At 35.0% G+C, this 25,688-nt stretch overlaps 1 protein-coding gene across 3 annotated transcripts in view; it reads right to left on the bottom strand.

Moving 5' to 3' along the window:
* SNX7 (sorting nexin 7) overlaps nucleotides 1-25,688 on the bottom strand; it is a 99,809-nt gene that overhangs the window by 36,680 nt on the left and 37,441 nt on the right. For all 3 annotated transcript variants that reach the window (XM_037729662.1, XM_017503751.2, XM_017503752.2), the window contains exons 6-7: nucleotides 22,966-23,165; nucleotides 19,950-20,036 (exon numbers count right to left, since the gene is read on the bottom strand). In XM_037729662.1, coding sequence (XP_037585590.1) covers nucleotides 19,950-20,036; nucleotides 22,966-23,165 — 287 coding nt within the window. The remainder of the gene's footprint in view (nucleotides 1-19,949; nucleotides 20,037-22,965; nucleotides 23,166-25,688) is intronic.

Below are 25,688 nucleotides of genomic sequence, written 5' to 3'. Positions count from 1 at the left end.
AAATTGAGTCATAAAACACCCACAAAAGTAGTTAACGCATCACCTTTCAAGCCAGCACCTTCGACACCATTAACATCCCTCAAATAATGATTATAATTTCTTGTGACATTGCAGGAAATAGAAAGTCCATTATTTAAAGGGCCACATTTTAGGAAAGGTAGAGCTCTCCTCTGAATCTTCTATACAACAAAAGCCACTAAATATGCATTAGAATACAAAGGATTCATTTCTTTCTAGGTGCTTCTATCAGTCATTAATATATTCCTATCTTTAAAAAATGATGTGGCTCCTTAAAAATAAAACGAAAAAATTCAGTCTTTTAACTCTTGAGATATAATTTCCTGTACTTTTCTGCAAAATATAACCCAAGCCTAGAAAAGCAATATGTTCTATTGCCATTAGGTTTTCCAAAGTTAAAAATTATTTCAAAGCCAAAAATCAAAATTTATTGATTTCACAGAACTTCACAGGCCAATTTTCTGTTGTTAAATATTTGTATTTTACTCTCTACCTAACTAAACAATGTCTCTTGTTCTCATTTAGTTCTCAATGTACCCTGTAAGATAAATAGTATTTTCCCAGTTTATTTACAAGAAAAAATAAGGCTTACTGAAGTTTAAGAGTGACTTATTTTGAAACTTCGATCTAGAACCTAGGTTCTCTAAAGCTTGTGATACGAACCCCAACAAACTCCAAAACTCCAAAATTGGATAGATGAGGTTCAAGGCATATACAAGACAGCTCATAGTACTACATAAAGGAACTTCTATTTATATTTAACCGTTATTCATTGTTTTTAATGTCTACTTACATGCACAGTTTATAACACAAGTAAAATGTGAGTATAGTACAGGTTAAGCAACCCTTATCCAAAATGCTTAGGACCAAAAGTGTTTCAGATTTTGGAATATCTGCACTAAACCTACCTGTTCAGCATTCCTAATCTGAAAATCCAAAACACAAAATGCTCCAAAGAGCATTTTCTGTGGGCATCATGTCAGTACTCAAAGAGTATCAAATTTTGGAGCATTTTGGGTTTCGGACAAATGCATTGAAAATATTCAACCTGAGGTGCAAATAAATAATCTGTAAAGAAAATATGAACATCTATTGGGAGGTTTGCTTAAAAAATATTTATTTGATGGAGTATGTGATCAAAAGAGTTTGGTGACTACCATATTATTTTTGCTATAGTACTGTGTACACTATAGTTTTAATCAGGTGAATGCCCCTGAAGTTTCTTTCAGACATTCATCTCTTCTCTATCTGAATCCCTACCAAAGCTAAAACTTCCATGAGAAATGACCTCCCTTCTTTGATTCAATCAACCAAACTACCATACATAAAATGCAGCACCTAAAGCTGCAACATACTGTAAAACAAATCCAGCCAAATATAACATTCTGTAATAACAGTAATACTCTATTCTGGACCATCCAACATGGTATCAAAAGCCACATGTGACTACTGAAATTCAGCTAGTGTGACTGAGAAACTGAATTTTTAATTATACTTAATTTTAATTAATTCAAATGTAAGAGTAAGCAGCACATGTGGCTAGTGGGTACCATAATGTATTGTATGGCCCTAGAAATCTGTGATCATGTAAACATCGTATGTATAGCTCAAGCATAAAAATTAGGAGTTCGCTCAAAAAACTGTCCTTTAATAGGGGTAAAATTGCTTTGATGTGTTTTCCTACAAATACTCTAATATTACTGAGTATTTTCTCAATCATTTTGAAAAAATGAGATAATATTTTATAAGATATATTAGCCTGAGGCAAACTCAATTAATGATACTTTTGAATATACACAGTAGTCTGCTAATAGAGTTAGTTTTTAAAGGAAGGAGACAAAGATTAACAACAGAGTTATTTCTAGGAAATATTTTATGATTCAGTTATTTGGTTATTATAAATACTTTACTCTTAAAAGCTCTGTAAATAAACAAGAGGAACATAGAGTGGGGGTAGACAAGTCCTGCCATTTATCAAACATATTACAAAACCTCCATTATTGACACAGTATGGTTTTCGAGCATTAACAGACCAAGGGAATACATAGAAAGTCTTAACATTGTTGCATATGAAAACAAATTAAGCATATTTCAAAGGTAGCATCAAATCACTAGGGAAAACATGATTATTCAATAGACAACTTGGGTACAACTGGGACAGTTATTAAAATATATATAGTAGAGTATATATAATATACACAGTGGAAACATATATATATACTTGATACATATCATATATATATATATATATATATTATATAGTTTACTCAAAAACCTCACATTTATAACCAATTTCAAATGGCTCAGATATTAACGTATAAAAGGAAGCTTAAAGATTAATAGAAGAAACCATGAGACATTTTTTCTGTCATCTAAAGTAGAACACTTTCTAACTTGTCCTTAAAGGTGAAATTCTTAAGAAAAAGATAGATAAACCTGACTTTATAAAAATCAGAAATTTCTGCTAGTAAAAATCAGTACAAAAATTCACAATATAAATGGAAAATAAAGACTAATTTCCCAAATAGTTCCTATAAATCAGAGAGACAGAGATCAAGAATAGAGAAATATAACAAACAAACACCAGACACTCACAGAAAAAAAAAAATTACTTAAATATATAAAGCAATGCTTAGCCCCACTCATCAGAAGAGAAATGCAAAAATAAACCTATAAGGAGATATCATTTTTCACTTTTGAGATGGAATTTGATATCTCCCCTTAACAAGACTGGGGGTGGAGGTTATGGGGTAAGCCAGCTGGTGAGAATGTAAATAGCTCTCCTGTGGACAGCACCTGGGTAGTAACAAGAACAGCAGCAGCAGAAGAGGTAATTCTTTTACTCCTTCCTATGGGCCAAGCAATATTCTAAGCACCCTACATGGTTAACACATTTAGCATTATGAGCTAGGTATTATTATCATCTCTAATCCACAAAACAAGAAACTAAGGCATGGAGAAGTTAGCTAACTTGCTCAAGATCACTCATTTAGTAAAGAGCTATCAAAATTACCCTTTGATTTAGCAATTTCACTTCTAAGTATTTATTCTAAAGATCTACTGGTATACTTACAAATAACATGTACAAAATTCTTCAGCAAAGTATTGTTTATAGTCACAAAATACTAGAAATAAATATCTACCAGCAGGGGTCAGGTTAAATAAATTGTGCACAGCCATATAACAGAATATCCTGTAGCTGTAAAACACCAAAAAGTGGAATGATCTTCAAGATATCTTACCACATTAAAAAAGCGAAGTACAGAAATCTTCAGAGCATATTACCATTGATTAAAAAGTCAGAATGTATATTGGTATCTATTTTATATCCATAAAGAAACTGGAAGGCTGCAGAAGTAACTAACAATGATGTACTTATATTAATAACATGGGTAGTGGGACTTGGAAGAATAGGATATTGGAACGGGCACACTTTTAACTGTGGGTCTTTTTCTAAATTTACAAATTTTGAGTGATGTGAATATGTTACCTATTCAAATAAATCATAATTTGGGTTTTTTTGTAAAAGCAATGTGCTAATTAGTTATGAGATCACGACAAGTACCTAATGTTACACAAATGAGTAGTGGTGGTTGGGAAGTAACATTTGTAGGGACACATTACATCTGGTTCAGAAAATAAGGCATCAAAACAGAACTCAGTTCCTTTTCCCCGATTGTTAAATTGTGTGTACATATTTCCTCCTCCAATAAAAGTGTTGGATGATAAAAGAAGTATTGAAAATGCAAGCGAAAGTAGAAAAAGGTGTTATATATTAATGTATTAATATATATTAAAAATCACTCATTCATGTGCGATTTTCACTGTGTAGAACAAAATTAATCTAAATATTGTAACTAAAAATTTGACATTGGACAAAAACTGTATTTTTTGGTGAAGAACCTTCTTCAGGAAACATGTTAGGGAAGCCTTACATTTGCACTTCTACATGGGATAAGTAACTGCCACATCTGCCACTTCTCTCACCACCTGATCTGTGTGCATGCCCCTTTCATTTCCTCATGTATGGAGTGCCCATTATATGTCTTGCATTTTCCCGGTACAAGGGTCTGCAACAGCTCTTCAAATGCATTAAGGTTTACTTTGAATGCATTTCACGAATATCTCTTTTTTCCTACTAAGTTTAGATTAAAAGCTTCTAAATAAGAAGGTCTTAGAAGCAACAGAATCTGCCTCCTGGGAAGGGCAGTATCATTGTAATTTTGTGTATTTTGAAATGCCTCTTACGCTTTCCCTAGCCACACTGCTTATGAGAAGCACTGACATACATTAAGGGAAGAAATTTTGCCTCCTTAACTCATTTCATACCCTCTTTGTGACTGAGAGATAAATGAGGTAGGTCAATTTAACCTAAAATAAACACTATCAAGACTGCCGGTTCACTGTAATGAAATATTTCAAGTCACCAAGGATGTTCTGGCCAAGAGAATTTATCATATGCAAACTCTGATTGGTATTAATCATCTGAAGCATGTTGATAATATTTTCTGAGGATTGTTCTGGGATTAGATATAGTGGTTTCTGCTATAGGTAAAGGAGCAGTGGACTATTTATAGGTATTGTCCTGGAATATAGTTTTCAAGTCCTGGAATATTGTTAATAGCACAATTTCTGAAGTTCTGCTTCAAAAATTACTACATGCGCATGTCGTTCAAGTAATTCTATTCCTCTGTTACTCAACTGTCACATTAAAAACAAATATAAAAGCTTATAAAATGAGGAAAATAATAGTACCTACACCCCACCATATTACGTGAGACTTAAATGAAACAATACACATAGAACATTTAGAACTCTGCCCGGCACATCGTGTGTGCTTAAGAAATGTTAGTTATCATTATTGTCATCAATTAGTTTTAGTATGACTTGTTGATCTAGTTAATGCATAATTCTATAAAATAATTCCTTGAAAGAAAAAAAGACTTTCAACTCTCTGAGATAATTATAACTCTATATATTTCAAAGCATTTCCAAGTAGCAATTTACAATTTATTATGAAAACTAAGTATATTTTTTAAAGAAGATAAAAGCAGAAAACACCAAACTTTTATTCCTTTTTGCTTTGATTTTAGGAGCAGATAATTGTTACTTTCCTTAAAATTTTCTCATCTCCCTATGTATTTCAAAGCATTTCCAAGTTGCAATTTACAATTTATTATGAAAACTAAGTATATTTTTTAAAGAAGATAAAAGAAGAAAACACCAAACTTTTATTCCTTTTTGCTTTGATTTTAGTAGCAGATAATTGTTACTTGCCTTAAAATCTTCTTATCTTCCTAGACTTCAGACCCACCCATCAGGGAAAAAAAATGTATTTATGATACATCAGGGAGTGTACAGAGTTAGGTTACAGCTCTGGGTCTGCTATTTAACTAGCTGTATAACTGTGAGCAAATCATTTAACTTTCTTATCAAAATCTCCGCTACTACCTTCTTTGTTTATGCCATCATCACCTCCTACCCACGGTACTGGATTCAATATAACTTTCTGTTTTCCTACGCAGGAAACAGAGTGAGCATTTGAAAGCAACTATCAACTCTTCCTTTCTCCTTTTTCTTCCTAAACAGCTCTGCTCTAAAGGTTCATCACTGCAGGTACAAGATTAATGTCCACATTGGTGGAGAAAAGGAGGCAAAGTCATGGCGGCCTGGCGCAGAATGTCAAAACAAGATGAGGAGGTGGTTCCTACAGACAGTGGCCAAGAGTAGATAGTAACAGCCCAAGCAGGATGAAGAGGGCACCATATGGGGATGGGAGGCAAACCTGGCATGGGAAACAGAAGTGTGGTAAAGTAGAGGTGTGGCCCATGCAGTGTGTGAAAGCCCAGGTGGAGTGGGGAGTGCCACCACTTAGGAAAGACGACTTGGGCTATGCAGGATTGGTTACATACAGGGGGATCAATCAAATCAGCAGACTTAGAAAAGATAACGAGAGCCTGTCTCTCACTGTCAGAAAAGGAACTACATCTATGGGGAAAAAAATATCAAGGATGAATCCATATAACTAAGTTAAAATTGGAGTCTCGGTGTAAATTCATTGTTTTATTATATATTTAAATACACAAATAATAGATATAAAAACGTGTGTGTGTGGGTGTGTGTGCGTGTGTATGATTAAACAGACATACTCCCTTGCTCTGCTTAAAGAAGGTCTTAGATAGTGATACTTGAATAGCAACGAACATATCTAATGCCAAAATATTGTATTCTAAATATAACTTTTTCTAGTAAAAGGGACCAGGGCTCATTAGAGAAATGACTGATTCCAGGGCTAAGAAGGGCTAAGACAGGTACAGTACAAGAGAGTCAGAATGTTTTGTTATATCAGAAGCAAAGAGGTGATCAAAATGATGTGAACATGTCAAAAGGGCACAGAAGCCAGCTTGAAGATGGACCCAATCATCTAATTTGGGTAACTCATGTATCAAAACAAGTACTGACAATAGTGGGATAAAACCCACTTCCTAAAATAAAAAACAAATTCGCACATGAATAAATTTAAAGTACAACAAGGGATGGGATCATCAGTCTCAAGGATGCTTCCCACAAAACACTGATTAATTACATCAGAAAAAGAGTGATTTTATAGTGGAGAAGCTAGAGGGACATTGCCTTAATCAGTGATTGAGTGATCATTAATGGGACAAATAAATATCACGTACAATCTAAAAGGAATCAATGAGAGGATCACAGTAACACGTGATATTACTGTCAAAGATTGATGATATAAATTTAAGCATAAGGAAATATGAAACAAGTTAAAATAGGAAGCATTCTACAAAATAATCTTCAAATGTAGAATGGTCATGAAAGTCAAGGGAAGATGAAAGAACTGTTCCAGACTGAAGGAGACATCTAACTAAATACTGTCAAAAAACATTAAAGAACACTGGTGAAGCCTGAATGGGTCTGAGCATTTGATAGTATAAATATATAAATAATGTATTGATACTGATAGTTGTATTATAGTTATATAGGAAAATATTCTTGTTTATAAGAAACACACTATTCAAGGGTTATTAGATTTACAACTTATTCTCTAATGGTTCAAAGGAAATGAAGGTCTTTGAAGTGTACTTGCAACTTTGCTGTAAGTTTGTCACTTGGAAATAAATTTAAAAACATGTAACAAGTCAAATCACAACTCTTCCCTACTCGAAACCCTTCAGAGGCTCTCTACTGCAACCAGAAGAAAACAACCCAAGGCCTACACATTCTTCACCCTCTTGCTTTCAGTCCTCATGCCAGACTGCTATCCCTCCATCCTTCATATTCTAGGTACTTGCAACTTTAATGAGGCTCCGGATCATGTGAATTCATTCTCATTTCAGAGGATCATGGTTCTTCCTCCTTCTTCCAACACTGGTGCTCCGGAATTTGGATCAATGCCCCCTTATCATGATTTGGTTCTGTTCTCAAGGTCATCTCAGAAAGACCTCCTCTGATCACTCTAGATACTTCCTCTCCTAGTACTCTTTATCATAGTACCCTGTTTTATTTTCTTTATAGCACTAATCATGGTCTAAAATTATCACATACATTTAATTTTTTTAAAACTTATTTTCACTGTTCTTCCGCTAGAGAATAAGCTTCTTAGGGAGAGGGTCTTTGTCAGTCTTCTTCACCACAGTATCTCTTCCACCCAGGACCTGGACATCGAAGGAGCTAAGAACTATTTGTTGATTTATTCTCTAGGACTCAATTTTCTCATCTACAAAAATGGGAACAAACTACTACCTATCTCATAGGATTAGACATTGGCTGACATATGCAAATGATCGGCACAGTGCCTGGCATACAAAATGTACTAAATAGATGTCAAATATGCTTATAAAATGAAAACAGTAGTTTGAGTCTAGAAATTCTCTAAAAGTTGAATGGGCATGTGATTGGGGCATTGACATCCCCCTAAATTGACTATTAAGATTCAGCAGAAAAAAAAGGCTTACTCCCCAAAGTCTACTAAATATACTGTCTTTCATTTTATTGTACTGTGCTTTACTGTGCTTTGCAGATATTCCATTTTTTTTTTTTTTTTTTTTTTTTTTTTTTTTTTTTTTTTTTTTTTTTTTTTTTTTTTTTTTTNAAGCAAATTGAAGCTTTGTGACAACCTTGTACTAAGTAAGCCTATCAGCATCATTTTTCCAACAACATGTGCTTCCTTCATATGTGTCACATTTTGGCAATTCTTAACATATCAAACTTTTTCATTATTATCAAATCTGTCATGGTGATCTGTGTAGTGTTTCATGTTGCCACTGTAATTTGGAGCGGGGGAACTGTGTTCATATAGAGCAGTGACTCCAATCCATAAATGTGTATGTTCTGACTACCACCGACCATTCTGTCTCTGTTCCTCTCCTTCCTATTCCTGGAGACCTAATAATATTGAAATATGGCCAATTAATAACCATACAATGGCTTTTATGTGTTCAAGTGAAAGGAAGAATTGCGCATCTCTCACTTTAAATCAAAAGCTAGAAATGATTAAATTTAGTGAGGAAGGCATTTTGAAAGCTGAGACTGGCTGCAAGATGGGCCTCTTGCACAGAACAGTTAGACAAGTTCTGAAAGCAAAGAAAAAGTCCTTGGAAGAAATTAAAACTGCTATTCCAGTAAACACATCAATTATAAGAAAGCAAAAAATGCCTTATTGCTGATATGGAGAAAGTTTCAGTGGTCTGAATAGAAGATCAAACCAGCCATAACATTCCCTTAAGCCAAAGCCTAATCCAGAGCAATGCCCTAACTCTTCAATTTTATGAAGGCTGAGAGAGGTGAGGAAGCTGGAGAGGAAATGTTTGAAGCTAGCAGAGGTTGATTCAGCAGGTTTAAGGAAAGAACCTATTTCCGTAATATAAAAATGCAAGGTGAAGCAATAACTGCTGTTGTAGAAGTTGTAACAAGTTATCCAGAAGATAACTATGATCATTGATAAGGATGGCTATGCTAAACAACAGATTTTCAATGTACACAAAAGTTTTATGTTGGAAGAAGATGTTATCTAAGACTTTCATAGCTAGAGAGGAAAAGTCAATGCCTAGCTTCAAAGGACAGCCTGATTAGGAGCTAATGTAGTTGGTGATTTTAAGTTGAAGCCAATGCTCATTTACCATTCTGAAAATCCTAGATCCCTTAAGAATTATGCTAAATCTACTCTGCCTGTGCTCTATACCTGGAATAACAAAGCCTGGATGACAGTGTTATCTGTTTACAGCATGGTTTACTGAATATTTTAAGCCCACTCTTGAGATCTACTGCTCAGTAAAAAAGATTCCTTTCAAAATATTAGTTTATTGACAATGTACTTGGTCACTGAAGAAGTCTGATGGAAATGTACAAGGGGATTAATATTACTTTCATGCCAGCTAACATAACTTCCACAGTCCATGGGTCAAGGAGTCATTTAGAGTCTCCAGTCTTATTATTTAAGTAATACATTTTGTAAGGCTGTAGCTGCCATAGATAGTGATTCCCTTGATGGGAATGAAAAATATTCTGGAAAGAATACACCATTCTAGATTCCATGAATAATATTTGTGATTCATGGGAGCAGATCAAAATATTAACATTTATAGAAATTTGGAAGAAGTCGTTTCCAACTCTTATAGATGACTTTGAGGGATTCCAAACTTCAGTGGAGAAAGTAACTGCAGGTGTGACAGAAATTGTACAGAACTATAATTAGAAGTAGAGCCTGAAGAGGTGGCTGAATTGCTACAATCTCATGACAGAATTTGAAGAGATGAAGAGTTGCTTCTTATGGATGAGCAAAGAAACTGATTTCTTTAAGTAGGATCTGCTCCTGGTAAAGATGCTATATTTGTTAAGGTGACCACAAAGAATTCAGAATATTATGTAAACTTAGTTACACAGAATACAGAATATTATGTAAACTTAGTTAACACTGCATGCAGAGAATTCATCAGTGAAAGGAAGAAGCAATCTATGCAGCAAACCTCCTTGTTCTCATACTTTTAAGAAATTGCCAGGGCCACCCAATCTTTATCAACCACCACTGTGATCAGTCGGTAGCCATCAACAGGGAGGCAAGACACTCCACCAGCAAGAAGATTACAGCCCTCTGAAGGCTCATATGATCATTAGCATTTTTAACAATGATGTACTGTTTAAATAAGGTGTACATTTTTAAGACCTAATGCTATTGCATGCTTAATAGACTACAGTATAGTGCAAACATAACTTTTATATGCACTGGGAAACCAAAAATTTCTTGTGACTAGCTTTATTGTGGCAGTCTGAAACTGAACATAGTATCTCCAAGGTTTGCCTGTAATAATTCAAAATGCATTCTCAATTTGGTGATATCCAAATGTGCTAGAAGGATAACTACTGGTTCTCTATTTTGTGGGAACACAACTTTTGATATTTAATAGCAAACTATTTATACTTTAGGCCAGGTGTGGTGGCTCACGCCTATAATCCCAGCACTTTGGGAAGCCGAGGCAGGTGGATCACTTGAGATCAGGAGTTCGAGATCCAGCCTGGCCAACATGGTGAGACCCTGTCTCTACAAAAAATACAAAAATTAGCTGGGCATGGTAGCACATGCCTTAATCCCAGTTACTTGGGAGGCTGAGGCAGGAGAATCACTTGAACCCAGGAGACAGAGGTTACAGTGAGCTGAGATTGTGCCACTGCCCTCCAGACTGGGTGACAGAGCTAGACTCTGTCTCAAAACAACAACAACAACAACAACAACAACAAACTATTTATGCTTTAAATGTTTTAGAGTATCATGATGTATTCTCTAACCCTTTACACATTCATACTATAACTTACCAAAATTTTTACTAACACAAGTCCTAGATTTATAAATGTTAATTCATCTTCAAAAAAAATTTTTTAAGCATAATTTCGGCATGTTCATGGATAATGAATAATTAATGTCTGATTAAGGTCACAAGTTAAATAAAAGTGAATCAAAGCGCTCTCCCGGCATCTGATTCCCAGTGTGTTACTGCTCTAAGCATAATGAAATATTTATTAAGTGCCCAGGCAGGGCCAGGAGGGAAAAAGATATGTAGGACAGATCCTTAGGACATATTTCTTATTAACAAAAAGTCTAAATTCAAAAGAAATTGAATCTATTTTGAGTTTCTATATAGGAAGGCTATTTAAACTTTCTATCTATGGCAGGCAAACCCCACAAAACACACCACAAATCCAAAGGACACGTAAGTAGCATATCTTAAAATCCTGAGAAGAAATGACTTGAATTTTAAACTACCCCTTTTACTTGTCCATCTGTTACTTTTTCTGTTACCAGTTAAGGCAACAGAAAAAAAAAAAAAAATCTTCCTAGAGAAAGACTCAGAGCTTAGTCTTTCTTTAGAAAGTATCTGCAACACTGTCACAATGCCTCTCTTTTTTCCACAGTCTTTGTCTTTTTCTTTCTTCTTCCCTTTCACCCTCATCCACCAGAAACATACACAGGCCTTATTCATCAAGACTGTACATTTATATGTTCTATTTTCAAATTAGTAAACCTTAATATGTTGTTACTTTCCTAAGCAAATTTCACGGGTAAAATCTGAAAAGAGTACAGCATTTTTTGCCTCACCCTCAAATATCTCTTGACAAGTTTTCTGGGTAATGGTTGCATGAGTCATTCTGTGTTCAGGTTTGTGTTCATAACAGACATGATGGTGTTTATGAATTTCAAAAGAAATAACTAAAAACATGTTTGGGCAGGGTGGGTCACAATATGTTGTAAGAAATGTGTGGTCTTTAAAATGATTTGGAATACTTTGCCTCTAGTTCTTATTAATTTGTTTCTAATTTATTCCTTATTAGATTCCATATTCCATGTAAGAGAGCTTCCAAAATTGTACTCTGCAAGTTTAAAGATAGAAAGTAAAGATATTAGTGCAATGAAAACATGAGAGTAAGGAAAAAAACAAGATAAAGCCAATGGTGAATTTGACACACAAAAGACACACTTGCCGGAAAGGAGTGGATTGGAATTGGGGCTCTCAATTGTCTAGTAACTAATGTAAAAAGTGAGATAAATAGGACAGGATCTGGTATAAAACCCAAGATGTGTATAAGCTGAAAGTACACTAGCTACTCAGGAGAAATGAAGCCGTATTGCTGGTGCTGAAATGTAAATAAAAGCTTTCTCCTGAGGTCTCATAAAGGAAAAATATAAAATAGTCAGTGCTGTCGACATTTATCATAAATGGGTTTATGGTTCTCCCTAAAATGTCCTTCTTACAAATCGATGGTACAACATCGAGTGAGTTTAGTAAATAATTCCATAAGAGTCCAAAGCACAACTTCTGAATAGTCTGCATAAATTCAGACACAATTTCAAGTATCTATGTAACTGCCTAGAGTGACCAGGTAGGGCACTACACAGCTCAAACTAATTGCTGCCTTGCTTTTTCTTTTTTCTTATTTTAACACCGTGGAGGTCTCACAAGCAGGACTGCAGTTAACACTTTCCAAACTTTCAAACACCAAATATATCCTTCAAAGAAAGCTCCTTTAACATTGTTTCTAGAAATATTTGCAATCTAATACTGGTTAGGCACTGGGCTGAGTTTCGATATGCTCATTTAACAACACTCTAGGTAAGGTATTACCCACATCTCTCAGAGTTGAGAAAACTAACGTATGGAGAATGCTAAGTAACTTGATCAGGACTACAAAGGCAGTAAGTGGCCTCTGCCACAAAATGCTGTGCTTTAAATTACACACAACTCTGCAACTGGGATTAAGACCTTATATTAAATACTTTTCAGAGACTGCTCTGTTTGGAAATGCCAGGGGCACAAAAGTAAATGACAGAGAGAAAAATCCAACATGGTAAAATTCCAACCAGAGATCTCAGGCTCAACAGACTCTTATTCATAAGGTAGATACAGTAATTTTTGCAATTTAATAAAATATTCATTATTATCCTTTACAAGTTTATATAAATAGGAGCACACAGTTTTGCTTTCATACCTACAACTGAAGCCAATAAAGCCTTGGATGAAGGAGGGCTGCCAGAGAAGGCACAGAGGGAAAGGAATTCTAGGCACTACCTGGTACTTTCTTCTGGGAGGAGCTGCCTGCTGAGGGCCTCTTGATTATGGCATCACTCATGCTCCATTCCAAATTCCTAGCCAGCTGTGTGTATGCAAACCCACTACCCTGATGCACTGTCTGTGGCCAGCATTTATTATTGTTTTATCTAGAATCCAACCTCCATTCTCCACATTACGTTTTGGAAAGGCCCCAATTTTTTCAGGTATCTGTAACAGGGGGTGTATTGTAGCTGGTAAGTAAATTCTGACGGCCACATTCCCACTCCATGTGACTGATTTCATCCTGACTTTTCACAATTCTGACCAATAAGTTTTGAGGAAATGTCAGCCAGGTCCCTTTTCGGATAAACTGGTGAAAGGAAATACGCAAGGAAAAAAAAAGAAAGCCTCTTCTCATCCCACTGGACACTGCCACGTTCTTTATTGCTATGTATCTGTGTGTACATGTGTGGATGCGTGTGTATCTGTACATGACAGACAGACACATTCATGCAAACAGACAAAAAAAGCGTAGTAGAAAATAGATTATATTAAGAAATGAGGCATATAGAGAGGAATAATTTGTAAAAAGTTCAGGAGAGAAGTGAGCCAGAAAATACTTAAGGAAAGGAAGAAGGGACCTTCACCTCTGATCACAAGAAAGGTTCACTATGTCAATATTATTTCTTTAAAGCTTCCTAGAATTAGAGAGAAGGCAATCTTGCTCTGTACAGCATTTAGTACATTGCCAAGATCATTTGAAAATTAATAACCTCTATTTAAGGATGAGAGTAAAATACCAGCCAAAAATAGCATGCCATACTGAGTAAGGACCAGCTTGAATAATCTGGGATCTGTTTGTATCCACTGAATGTGGCCGTGTAAAAATCCAGACTATGATGATCTTATGAAAATGCATTTCTTTGCTCACATAAATATACTGCTAAACAGCTATGGCATTATATCTAGATCCAACTTTCCAATTCTATGCACATATTGCTAAATGTCAAATGTATTCATACTCATTTATATTTGAATGCTTTGAGTGGAAAACTATAAATCATCCATTCAAAAATAAAAATAAAATAGATATGCAGTATTATTTAGCACCACAGATGAATCTTATTTATTTTACAGTTAAGCAGTGAAATGAATAAGCATTTTCAAACAGAAGCTCTGATTCTGAAAACTTATAACAAAATGGCAAAGCCCACAAGTTTCTCCAAATATCTGAGTTTTCTCATAATCTCAGTTATTATTATACCTTTATCATCCCAGTCAAAAATTATGACTTTCATAGAACAGTATCTATTTCATTGAATATCTTCTTTATTGGAACACATAATCCAACTCAATTACTCTTGAAATATCTTAATTATCATATATCAAATTGTTTTTAGAAATGCCTCACAAATGGAGAATTGGTTTAAAAAGTTGGGTGACCCTAATCAGATCTGTTTAGTTCATCTTACTGGTGCAATGATTTATCACCAGCCAAAGCTGAATCAAATTCTTTTCCTTCTCCTCATCAGCCAGAAATTCTGATTCTTCCATTATCATTAATCTCTTAATGTTGAAATATGCCAAGGATCTTACTGGCCACCTTTCTTCTCTCTTTTCTCATACTTTAATGACCTTGACAAATCTCATAGCTTTAAATATCATCTATTTGGTAATAACTTCCAAATATATATCTTCAGCTAAACGTATGAATTTTTACATGTAACTCCCTACTCAATAGCTCCACCTGGGTGACTTAATAGGCAAATAAACTTTACCTGACCAAATATGAGAAACTTATCTTCCCCATTAAACCTGTTGTTTCCAAAGTCTCCTCATCTCAATTAATGCCAGCTATTACCTTCCAGTTGCTCAGTCTAAAACCTCCGAATCATCCTCACCTCTTCTTATTGTCTCATGATCCACAGCCCGCCAAATAACAAACAGCCATTCCTGTGAAACACACTCAGCTTCTGACCCCTTCACATCACTTCTGCTCTGGTCCAAGCTATCATGTCTCACTGGGAATACTGTTAAGAGCTACTCTCCAGCTTCGGCTCTCCTCCATCCCATGCACATAGCATATGTACATTATCTTGTGCTTTTCCCAGGCACAATAATCATCTCATAACTTAAGTTTGATTATGTTACTCCTCTATTCAACTATTTTCCTGTCTCACTGAGATCAAAACCTTATAAGACCCTATATGTTCTAATCCCTGGTTACTTCTCTGACTTCATTTCCCACAACTCTTCTACTTGCTCACTTCATTTCTGCAACACTGACCTTCTTGTATTATCTGGAATGTATAAGCCTACTTTCATTTTGCATATACTGTCCCCTCTGCCTGAAAGCCTCTTCCCCCAGGTACACATATTACTTACACATTATCTCCTTAGTGAATATTTTAGTGACCCCTAATTCTAAATTGCACTGCTCCTCAACATTCTGTCTCCTTCACACTTAGCACTGTATCACAACATACTATAAAGTTTAATTATTAACTTTTTTTTTAAACCCACTAGAATATAAGCCTTATGAGGAACTGGTTTCTTTCACCAGTGCTGGGAATAGTGATGTTCATATGGTAAATACCTAATTAACTTTGCTGAAAAGTTTTTGTTGAATACCTCTACCTTAAATATCACCTTATCAATATGTAAAGTTGCACACCTCCAAATTTCTACACTTTTTAATCTGTAGCTCAGCATAGAGAGCCACTATCTGCCCTGCTGCAAGTCAGAAATGCTAGAGTTATTAGCAACTTGAAACATTGGCTGCCCCTCATTCTTTAAGTGACATGGATCCTATCCTCTCCTTACTTCTTTCTCAAATTAACACTTCTCTGCCACTCCACGGCCTCCCTCTTCAGTTCAGGTTCTCACTAGATCCAAACTGACCAAAGGATAAAGTATATATTTCTCAACCTGACAGATAAGGCCTCCTTTCCACCTGACTGTAGTCCACCTTTAAGTCACATCCCCTCTCCCTCAGTGTACCCTCCCCTCCATGAGTCAATCTCATTTTATCAATTTAGCATGCTTTTTGAGCTTGTAATACTTTTCATAATATCCATTCTACCTGAAATATTCCTTGTGCTTTGCAATAAACAATTCCATAGCTATTTCACAGGACCAATCTCAAATATTACCTCTATATCATCATCAGAATAACAGCAGCTAAAGACTACTGACTGCTTACTATGATCCAAGCAATTTATTTGCATTATGTAATTTAATCCTTAAGCCTATTAGAAAGGTACTAATAATTTCATCAAACTATACATGGTAAAATGAGGCTAGAAGAAGTTAGAAAACTTGTCCTGGGTCACAAAATAAACAGGTGAACTAGAATTTGATCTTTGATCTATCAAATTTCAAAGCTTTGATGACAAAACTCTACATAAACAGTTGAACTGACCTTCAAATGAATATTCAGAATATCTTTACTGACTTAGGTTATTTTGAAACCATTATTTTTATTGCTGTGAGGTAAGAACTACAAACCACAAACTCTAAGAAGGAGCCACTTTACAACTACCCAGGTTATATAAGAGGACCTCATTATCAGCTATTATTTTAGTTTGCAGAAAGACACATAGCATTTGTGTATATATCTGTGTGATAAGAAAAAATAACTGTGATGCCATTATTGTTCATTTACAACACATGCGGGGTTATAGGCAAGGTAAAAAGACCAGAGCTCTTGTATTTGCATGCCACAAAACCCACACAAATGTCACCTGACATAGTCAAATGTCCTCTGGAATGCCACATCACTGCAATCTTTCTATACAATAACTATAACTCCTCTAATCTTTGCCTTTCTTATTAGAGCTTCGTTTCACTGACCTTTTCATTATCAGTCGCTTTGCTGGGTTTGCACGTAGCATCCCACCCAAAGGTGAATTTGATGGAGCCTCTGAAGGTTGCCCCAATGTCTCCATAGAAATGGCCCCAAAGTTGTCTCCGAAATGGCCCTGTCTGAGTTGCCATGGTAAACAACCAGGCGGATTGCTATATTCAGTTCTCTGCCAGGGTCGTCATGGTGACTGCAAAGGACTGCTCCTTAGAAGGACCTCACAAGGGCACGTTGCCATGGTGACCCTATCCTGCATATTTCTAGGCAACTTCCTTTCAGTCTCTCTGTGGCCAATCATGGCCAGTTCATTTTTAGAGTAACTCAGGTAGGTGTCTCCCAAAGATACTATCGTAAGACACAGGGATTTTGGAAGTGAGAAGACCTATAAACAAATTAACTGTTTGAAAATATAAACAGTGCCATTCACAAATCATTAAATCAGTCCCCATAAATTTTAGGAAAGATTTGTTTTGATGAGTAACAAAAAAATACCTGCAAGGCCTCTGTTAAATGTGTCTGTTTTGAAATTTAATCAACCAAAAGTATCTTACAGGCTATAATGCAGATAATTAAAGTTTTAAATTTTTACAATCTTACAATGTAGCAACTACATGGGTATTAAACACTTTATAGTAGACATGCATGACACACACACACACAAATGAAATCATAAATATATACTGATGATTAAGTTATAATGCGGTATCAAGGAAGTTCTGATTAAGCAGAAGACAAAATATTTGCAAGTCCAATGGAAAAATAAATGTGCTTTTTTAAACTAAGTTGGGAAATCCCAGCCATATTTGAACCCAAGCTATTTTTTTTCCCCTTGTGCTTTTGTGGTTGGAACAATCCCAACTAATCTTCCTTTCATTTTAAAACATGAATATAAGCCATTCTGAACATATGCTTGGTTTTTCAACCATGCTATTATTCTCCTGAAACTTTAAAATATTCTACTTTTCCTAGTATTTTGTCAAGAGCAAAATTCTGTCTAACCATAACTTTAATATCCTTATTATTTAACAACTGAAAACAAATTGTAAAATTCAAAAGATGCAATTATAATTTCTATACACATACCCATCCTATTATTGTTCCTTCTAATTGACTCAACTCTATGTATATATAGTAAAGAAACATATGTATATGTTTCCTATACATATTCTTACATATATAAGAATATACTTATATTTGTATATATACATACACGTGTATGTGTATATATATATGAAACATATATACACACATATGTTTCTTAACTATACATATATTGAGAGAGTTAGGAGTTGATTGTTTCCTACTAAATGGAAAAGGTTAATTTTGGGTTCTCTCTAAATCATAAAGATGATTTTTCCCTTGAGCACTAGTTCCTCTAGCTCTATATTTTGTTATTCTCTCACAGATTCCTTTCTCCTACTCTGTCCACAGCAGCCCACCACTCCCCACTCACATTCCACTGGGGAGAATAGCATTTCAGTTAATATACACAGTCAAGAAACATGAGAATAATTCATAGCATAAGAATTCTAAGTTGCATAGAGACATGCAAGTTAGACTTCATAGACATAAGGACTCTTTGTATTTGTACTCATCTTTTACTGGTTTTCACAATATTAATTAAATAACGAAATAATTGCACAGTCTGATTTTGCAGAGACTTCATGCTTCAGGTCTTCAATATGCTTTCACAAATCAGAGTAGTCACTGCAGCTTCCACTCGTTCCTTCACTATGTATTTATTGAGTGACTACCACGTGCCAGGCAGTGCACAAGGTCTGGGAATACCCAGTGAACAACAACAAAAATCTGCCCTTAAGGTGTTTCAATTATGGAGAGGGCAAGAGAGGTAAAATACACACAAAGAAAACTAATTAGGAAGTCATATATTATGTCATAAAGTTTGGGAGAAAATTAAAGTGCTGGGGGGACGGAATGCAGAGTCCTTGGCCAGGTCAGGACTGAGGAGGCTGCGATACTACACATTTACAAGAAGTTTCAAGGACTCCCCCACTCACCTGATGTAAATGCACTCAATATTGTATTCAATAACAACCTAAAACCTTAATAAAAAGGAAAATTTGAAAAATCTTTCATAATGCACTCGGTAGAAGTTCATTAGAGTAACAATCCATTTCTCTCTCTTCTATACCTGCTTTCTGACAGGGAGCACTGTCTGAGGCAGGCAAGAGACATCATCACCTCCAATCCTACTCTGCATTTCAAGACCTACATATAAACTTAGGCAAGTTACTCTCTTTCAAGTGTCTTTTCTCTTTTAAAATGAGAATAATTCTTCCTACCCGATAATATTACTCTGAAAATGCAAAGATACTAAAATATAAATATAAAAATATCATGGGTAAAATAATCTATATCTAGAATTTGCTTTATAATACTTCAGTATAAATTTAAAATGAGGAGAGACAATAAAAGTTGAGCAAAATGTTTAGAATTAATGAAGCCCAGTAATGAATATGTGAGAACTCATTATATGTCATTAGATCTCATTTTCAAATAAAGATTAAACTTGCAAACAAAGATATTCCCTTTCATAAAGATTTTAACAACACCTAGAAAAAAAAGTATATGGAAACATTAATGTATTTTATATAAATATCTCAAAAAGTGAGGAAAAAAGTAGATTTATTTACTGAGTAGTTACTAGGCTAGAATAATGCTAGCATTACCTTTTATAATTTTTTCCAACATGTCATCTCCTTTTTAAAAAATGTCACATCACTGCAATCTTTCTACACAATAACTATAACTCCTCTAATCTTTAGCTTTCTTACTAGAGCTAACAGTACGAGACATAAGTCAGAAAAGCAGAAAAGCATCATTGTTAACCTTGTAAATTCACATGGTATTCAATGTATTATAGATTTTAAAAAGTAGTTTTACTAGAATTTGCTGAATGCTTAGAAACAATCATGTAAAGAAGCTCTACATTGCTAATAAAAATTTTAGACAATAAATTCTACATAGTTATATCAAGAAACTTAAAAACTTACCAGATCAGCATCTGCCTTTTTGTAGGTCAAAGCTTCAACTTTGGAATCCAGTTCTGCTTGTATTTGGTCTCTTCTTCTCATAACACCCTTTACATTAAAACACATGGATAAAACAGGCTGTACTTAGTTTTAATAATCTCCTATAACAAAAATATATATTTAAGAATATAAATAGCATCTCTTCCCCAAGGCATCAGTCATTTGGGGATATAACATATTCAAAAAGTTGTTTCTTTTTTTAATCTCTAAAAGGTATATTGAAATAAAATATTTAAGAGGGGTTTTCTTTCCATAAATGTTTTATTAGTTTTCCTAACACACATTTTACCCATTTAAGCATTGTACACATGTACTACATTTGATGGAATACTCTAGGCATGTACAATTCTTCAAAAATAGTAAAGAGCAAAACAAGAAAAAAACAGAAGCACTAGAATTATATACTATGGGATGAACTAGTTGCAGATGGGAGGTCACAGGGGCCACTCAACTAGAAATATCTACACTCTGTGGCAGTCTTCTTATCTGACTCCAAAGGGACAGATAATCAAACAGGAAATCACGGTGGGTAATCAGAAAACTGAAGTATGCATTCATATCCTAAGCATTTTATTTTAGCTCAAAATATAAAATATTAATCAGTTAGCCAAGCTTTTGATGAGAAATCATAGCTCCCTCTTTGACCGATAGGGGTTTCATCTTGTTTGCTTGATTTCATGTTTCAGAGTTTGCAAACTTAAAGCACCTGTGTGAAGAAATTTGAGTGCAGAATCCACCTACATTTCTCATTTTACAACGTATTTAAGTAATTCACATCTCTTCCGAGACACCTAACTTAGACTTTATGGACACAAGGACTCATTTTATTTGTACTCATCTTTTGCTGGTTTTTACAACATTAAATAATGGCATTCTAATAGGCACAAATGGCCTAAACAGGTTAAGGAAAAAATAAAACTCTGGATAAGCAAACAATTCAACCAGCCAGAAAAGAAGTACAGGACATAAAAGAGAAGGGCCTTCTGATGTTTTAAAGAAGGAAAGAAAGTAGAAACAAATCAGTTCCATCAAACAAGATGGTTCTACGCTATTTAAATAATAACCAAAAAGCATTAAGAATAGAGAGTATCCTGAGAATCACCTAGTGCAGTTGTTTTGCACTCTTAAGACATTCAAAGCAGGCCAGGTGCAGTACTTCACACCTATATCACATCTCAGCACTTTGGAAGAAAGACATGGGAAGATCACAGGAGTTCGAGGATACAGTGAGCTATGATCATGCCTCTGCACTCCAGCCTGTGCAACAGAGTGAGACCATGTCTCTTAAAAAATAAAAAATTAAAAAAAAAAAATTCAAAGGAAACGAACACTTTTCCTAGTTGCGAAGAAGTCCACAGAAAATTCAACTAATTATCACAAATTCCTTTATATTTACCTCAATGCTAAATTGTCCTTAATGTCAGGAAAGACCTTCCTTTCTTTGACCCAAATGACTGACTCTCTAATTCAGTCCTATTTATTTAAGGTCCGTTTCAATAAAGATGAAGTACTGGGCTTCATATGCACAAATGTGTTTTAAGTAAAAGGTTGCTTCAGGGGACAACTGGTAAAAATTACATGAAATTAATCATTTTAATCAAAGAATTATTTCTCATTATTTTAGCTCAAATTGAAGAGAACATTCCAATATCAAAAAGAACAAGAACAGCTATATAAATACTACTTATTATACCCTAGGAGTCTAAAAATTGTTTCAATCAAATGAGAGCCTATAAAATAATTATATTTATTATAATTTTCCATGCCCTTAATAATGTAAGACTTCAATTATATAATTTCCACCTTGATATAATATAGGAGAAAACACTAATTAAGGAAACAGAATATACAAATCAGATCTTCTTGAAGATTTACAAAAGGGAGTGATCAATAATGAAGTGAAACCAAAGGATGTAGCCAAGGAAATGGACAGAGAGAGGCAAGAGCATCATCAACAGTGAAACACTGAAGGCTTTTGGGAAACAAGAAGCTTTGTTTACAGGACCCCAGTAAAGTGAAGAACAACAGAAGCCTGAAATGTCTGTGCAATATTTAATGGCTCTGTCAAAGGAAACCTACACATGACAAACAAGAGAGGCAGATCTCAAGCTGAAAGACAAAGTGAGCTTTTCTTACCAAAACAAGGAAAAGTTTTAAAGAAAGAGAAAAATGGAAAGAAATCTCTAGAAATCAAGGGTACGTGTCAAAAGAAACTATGGTTCCCATTATAAAGAACAGAAAAAAGGAGCTATATATCTGAATGGAAGCTGGCTCCCTCCCCACCACCACCCTAAAAACACCAGAGACCTGAGGGTGCCAATTTGCCTGTGCAAAGTATTGTGGGCACAGAAAAACACTGGATGAAAAACATTAGCTTTGCAGATAGCATTGCTAAATTCTAAGTATCTGGAAACCTTAACTTGAACTGAGGAAGTAAATGCAAAACTTTGATATAAGAGGAATAAAAGCCTTTTCAAACAGTGAAAGAAAAACATTTTAACTTGAAAGATTTATTTTAAAAGAAACCAGAAGGCAGAACATCAAGATCTGACTCAAGTACTTTCCACATAATGGTACTAAATATATTGCTAAATCAAATGTACCTAGAAGCAGGAGAGCAGTTCTTTCATGAAAAGAAATCCCCAACACACTAAAAAAATTTTAAAGTAAAATTTCAAAAGGTTTGGAAAAACTAATCATATTCCCTACATAAATTTCAACTGAGGATGCTTCAAGTCTATGTGTAATCTGGTAAGTTGTTGATGTTGCTATTGAGTATTGAAAATTCTTGCTTTTTATCAATAGGTTGCTTCATTTATTTAGGCACACAGTGAACAAATATTTATTGAACATCTACATGCAAAACAACCAGCTAAGACAAAAAGATACTGGTTTTAAAGAAAAGGAGTATAGTTGTCTTTCTAGAGCTTATAATCGGGTAAGGGACTGAGGTACTATTAGAGTTAGGCGTTCTTACCATTAACATTTCACTATAAAGCACATACTCATGTACAACAGGAAGCAGGGCCTCTGCAAGTCCAGACATCCGCTTTTCAGTGGCCTTACAGCATCTGTCAATGCAGCTGGCAACATCTTTTAGAATATCAACCAGATCCTCTTCTGATGCTGACCACAGAATATGAATTGGACCATATTCTTTCAATTCATCAAAATATTCTAAAACAAATGACTTAATAAGTTCTTCAATATACAAAAGTTTTCAAAATACCTGTATCATAGATAGCAAGAAAGGGCTTTATTTCCCTCATTGTGCACATGTTATTACAAAAGAAATAAGAAAACAGGTATCATCCTACATTAAATCAACTGGCCATCATGGTTTGCCCAGGTCAGTCTTTGAATCACTACTGTCCAAGTGTAATCAATAACGACAATCCTTTACATTGTCAAAAATGCCTTGGCTTGAAAAATAAATTACATGACCATCATATCTATAATAGACTTCTGCCTGCCACACTACTATATCTGAGTGCCTCATAGGCAACATGCCCTAAAAAAAACTTATCTTCTTTTCTTTTTCTGACTATATATTCCACTTAGTGGTAATTACTATCCACAGATTTAAGCAAAAAATTGGGAGGTTATCCTAGAATCATACTTACACAGAGCCAGTCAATCACCAATTCCAATACTTCTATATCTTAAGCTGTCCATCTACCTACCCCATGTACTTATCTTCACTTCCACCACCATCAGCATCTCTAACTGGTACTGCCTCAAGGGTATCCTAATTATTCTCCCTCTAACTATTCTCCATTTTTGTCACAGTATAGAAACATTGTCTCGGTTGGGTGTGATGGCTCACGCCTGTAATCCCCACACTTTGGGAGTCTGAGGTGGGAAGATCACGAGGTCAAGATATCGAGAACATCCTGGCCAACATTGTGAAACCCCGTCTCTACAAAAATTAACTGGGCACGGTGGCACGTACCCATAGTCCCAGCTACTTGGGAAGCGGAGACAACAGAATTGTTTGAACCTGGGAGGCAGAGGATGCAGTAAGCTGAGATCGTACCCCTGCACTCCAGCTGGGAGACAGAGTGGGATTCCATCTCAAAAAAAAAAAAAAAAAATTGACTCTTCATAGCTAAATTAGAATTAGTTAGATTAAACCATTACCATTAGTCCTCACTGCCTGCTTCTCTAGGTACAAGGTGAAATTCTCTGCTTAAGATTTTAACTCAAGCCAAATTGCTCGCTCATTCATGGATATCCCATGATTTCTCTTAACAAAAACATTTGCACATGTCCCTCTGCCTTGTTCTCCATTTCTATCACCTGACAATCTACTTCTAACCCTTTAGATTCCAGTTCAAATAAATCTCCACTGATTCTGTTCCAAAGGACTCAGAGTTGCTTTGGTTCTCAACGAGCCTGTCATAATTTTATACTTCTATTAAAGCATTATCCCACTGTATTATAGATGCCTGATGACTCAAATGCAAGCAGGCCACATACTCCTTAAAACAGGGACTGGCCTGGCGCAGTGGCTCACATCTGTAATCCCAGCACTTTGGGAGGCTGAGGTGGGTGGATTATGAGGTCAGGAGATGAAGACCACCCTGGCAAACATGCTGAAACCCTGTCTCTACCAAAGCCACACAAAATTGACCAGGGGTGGTGGTGGATGCCTGTAACCCCAGCTACTCTGGAGGCTGAGGCAGAAAAATCGCTTGAACTCAGGAGGCGGACGTTGCAGTGAGCTGAGATGGCATCACTGTATTCCAGCCTGGGCAACAGAGTGAGATTCCAGCTCAGAAAAACAAAACAAAACAAAACAACAACAACAACAACAAAACTGGGACTGAGTTATTAATGTGTTCAATAAATATTTTCATATCAATGAAAGAATGCATACAAGAGTAACCAAAGACCATTCAGTGTTTGATATGCTATGTATTCAAAAATGGGGATTTCATTTTAAAATGTGAACATTTTTACAATTTTACATTTTTACTTTCACACTTAATTTTCAATGACATATAGCTTTTTGCAGTAGAAAATTTACAAGCAGTGAGCATTTTTTGTTCACTATCCATAAAATACAATTAAATTCTCTATATTTAACCATCTTACAAATCATTAGAATTTGCTGACATCTGTTGTATTTCTCTAAACTATTAAAACTTTAAAAATTTGTATCAAATAAAAAGTTTAAAATATAAAATTTAAAAACAATGAGATATTAGTTGCTACCTAATGAACATTTAATCACCTCTGTAATCCTTCCAAGCTCCATCCTCCTGAGCTTAAGCCTATCTTTATGTAAAAGAATAACCAGACTGAACTAATTTCTAGAAATTTTCCACTCTTTTCTCAATTTGGGTATATGTCAATGCCTGTCATTAAATCTAAATAATATTTATGTTTATAGGCAAAGCTTTGCTAAAATTCTAAAATGTGCTTACGTACCACTCAAATCACATCTGTATGCAAACATTTAATTAGCTGCACTGTAATTTGTCTATTAATATATATATTTCCCAACTATACTGTGAGCTTAACAGGTACTATCTTAATTACTCTTTGATACTCATTGATAGCTTATAAGGCTCCTAATTGCCAATAGCTTCCAGAGATCTATTTGAATTGCTATATCAGCTAACTATGCATCCAGAATCTACTTAATTGAACTAGAATCACAGAGCCTAACCAATAATTCACTTCTTCAGATTTTTT

The sequence above is a fragment of the Cebus imitator genome, unplaced genomic scaffold (genome assembly GCF_001604975.1).
Source record: "Cebus imitator isolate Cc_AM_T3 unplaced genomic scaffold, Cebus_imitator-1.0 Scaffold314, whole genome shotgun sequence".
NCBI classification, from domain to species: domain Eukaryota; kingdom Metazoa; phylum Chordata; class Mammalia; order Primates; family Cebidae; genus Cebus; species Cebus imitator.
The sequence above is the reverse complement of the archived record's forward strand: the minus strand, read 5'-3'. Positions and strand labels throughout refer to the sequence as shown.